This window comes from Pollachius pollachius, assembly GCF_949987615.1.
Source record: "Pollachius pollachius genome assembly, chromosome: 4".
NCBI lineage: Eukaryota > Metazoa > Chordata > Actinopteri > Gadiformes > Gadidae > Pollachius > Pollachius pollachius.
The window spans coordinates 31,588,590-31,591,089 of record NC_136937.1 but is presented as its reverse complement, the minus strand read 5'-3'; the positions used below and the strand labels follow the sequence as shown (position 1 = coordinate 31,591,089).

At 44.8% G+C, this 2,500-nt stretch overlaps 1 protein-coding gene across 2 annotated transcripts in view; it reads right to left on the bottom strand.

Annotated features, from left to right (window-relative positions):
• LOC307074764 (rho GTPase-activating protein 6-like) overlaps positions 1 to 2,500 on the bottom strand; it is an 86,766-nt gene that overhangs the window by 6,748 nt on the left and 77,518 nt on the right. For both annotated transcript variants that reach the window (XM_079735070.1, XM_079735071.1), the window contains exon 10: positions 2,409 to 2,500. This exon is cut by the window's right edge and continues 88 nt beyond it. In XM_079735070.1, the coding sequence (XP_079591196.1) occupies positions 2,409 to 2,500 (92 nt within the window). The remainder of the gene's footprint in view (positions 1 to 2,408) is intronic.

Below are 2,500 nucleotides of genomic sequence, written 5' to 3'. Positions count from 1 at the left end.
TCATTCTACAAAGGCTAATCCTAAATTGCATCAAAAACACAAATTAAATGCCAGCATTTCGGCCATAATTCTAGAAGAATAACAACAGAGAACTAGATTAATATCTAAATTTTATGAATAGAACCAGTTTAAACCAATGACTAGACTAATGTAACCAGTTTAGACTAATGACTAGACTAATATAACCAGTTTAGACTATGACTAGACTAATATAACCAGTTTACACTATGACTAGACTAATATAACCAGTTGAGACTATGACTAGACTAATATAACCAGTTTAGACTATGACTAGACTAATATAACCAGTTTAGACTATGACTAGACTAATATAACCAGTTTAGACTATGACTAGACTAATATAACCAGTTTAGACTATGACTAGACTAATATAACCAGTTTAGACTAATGACTAGACTAATATAACCAGTTTAGACTATGACTAGACTAATATAACCAGTTTAGACTATGACTTGACTAATATAACCAGTTTAGACTATGACTTGACTAATATAACCAGTTTAGACTATGACTAGACTAATATAACCAGTTTAGACTATGACTAGACTAATATAACCAGTTTAGACTATGACTAGACTAATATAACCAGTTTAGACTATGACTAGACTAATATAACCAGTTTAGACTATGACTAGACTACGATCCGGGCCAGGTGAGCCTCGCTCGCTGAGCGGAGGGAACAGCAGCAACACGCTGCTGCAGCAGAGAGATTCAAACCGAGGCGCTTAAAGAAAACGACTTAAAGAGTGTCTGGAAACGGTCAGGGAAATTTCAGTCAGCGATGGCAGAAGCGGGGCCCCACAACAGCTCCCTCTTCCCCGGGGCCCTGGCTCCGAGCTGCGACGTTACGCTCTGAAACCAGCGCGTAAATCTACCGTTTGACACCCCCTGTCTGGCCCTTTATATATACATCCCACAATGACCTCATTGTGTCTGTTCTGCTTCACCGTCATCAATCTCAGGCTCCTCGCAAAAACCCTCTGCTCTCTTTGTCCAAAAAGAGAGATAAAAACTGCATTCTCTCTCTCCTGCACTCTCCCTCTCTCTCTTTCTCACTGTCTCACCCTCTCCCTGTCTATCTCCCTCGCTCCTCTCTCTCTTACTCTCACTCTCTCTCTCCCTCGCTCTCCCTCCATCTTCCCGTGACTTTATCTCACTCTCTCTACCTCTGTCTATCCCTTTACCCCTCCCTCTATCGTTAACTACCTCTCTCCCTTTCTCCGCCTTGATCTCTCTCTCTCTCTCTCTCTCTCTCTACCTACTCCTCTCTCCATCTCTTTCCCTCTCCCCTCCCTCTCTCCCTTTCGGTCTCTCGTCTCCCCCCTCCCTCCCTCCACCTATTCCTCCCTCAATCTCTTTCCCTCTCCCCTCCCTCTCTCTTGTTCTGTCTCTCGTCTCCCCCCTCCCTTCACCTATTCCTCCCTCCATCTCATTCCCTCTCCTCTCCCTCTCTCCCCATCTTTCTCCCCCTCCCTACCTTCACCTATTCCTCCCTCCATCTCTTTCCCTCTTCCCTCCCTCTCTCTTGTTCTGTCTCTCGTCTCCCCCCTCCCTCCCTATCAGAACCTAGTTTCCACTTGTTCAGACACAGGATTATCTTACACCCCCTAAACACAAGAATGCACAGAGCGTGTGTGTGTGTGTATGTGTGTTAGAGATGCACGGTTGGCGGTTGCAGCCGTGTTGACGTGACAAAAAATAACATTTTAATTAAATTTGGGCGGGTGGTGGTTTAACCAATCAAACTAAAAATATATATCCATTGTTAAATACGCACAAACACACACACACATTTCGATACTAGTTATATTTTAAAACAGCCCGTCATCGTAGCCTACCACTCCTGGAATAAGGAATCTAAAAGAGAGTATGGAGTGATTTGACTCAGAAGTGACGTTCGGCAATGGCAGCGCGAGACGTTCAGGACAGGTCCAACTTCTAGTTCAATAACATCCACAGCTAAGACAGACGGTAAGGAAATATTTCGAAAAACTTTGATTTGCAAGGCAAGCAGGCAAGGTTTGGGTGTCTTGTGAATATGCATGATGCACTGTTGTACGGTGGAATTGCTTGAATCTGCGTTTCTTTAACATCGAGGCTGTGTGTGTGTGTGTGTGTGTGTGTGTGTGTGTGTGTGTGTCTGTGTGTGTGTTTGTGTGTGTGTGTACTGATAGAGTTACTCTTATGGCGGATTGAAAAGGAAGTAGGAACAAGGAAGGGAGAAAGGAAGAAGACAATACGTATAGGTAGGTGGAAAACAAACACACAGTACACGCACAACCGCACACACACACACACACACACACACAAGAAGACACACAGACACAAACACACACACACACACACACAAACACACACACACACACATACGCTGACCTCCCCCTCACCATGAAGAGCTGCTGGTAGCTGCAGATCATGCGCTGCAGCACGCTGATGACGGTGGTGCTCTCCTCGGCCCTGGCCGAGCTCTGCACGCTGA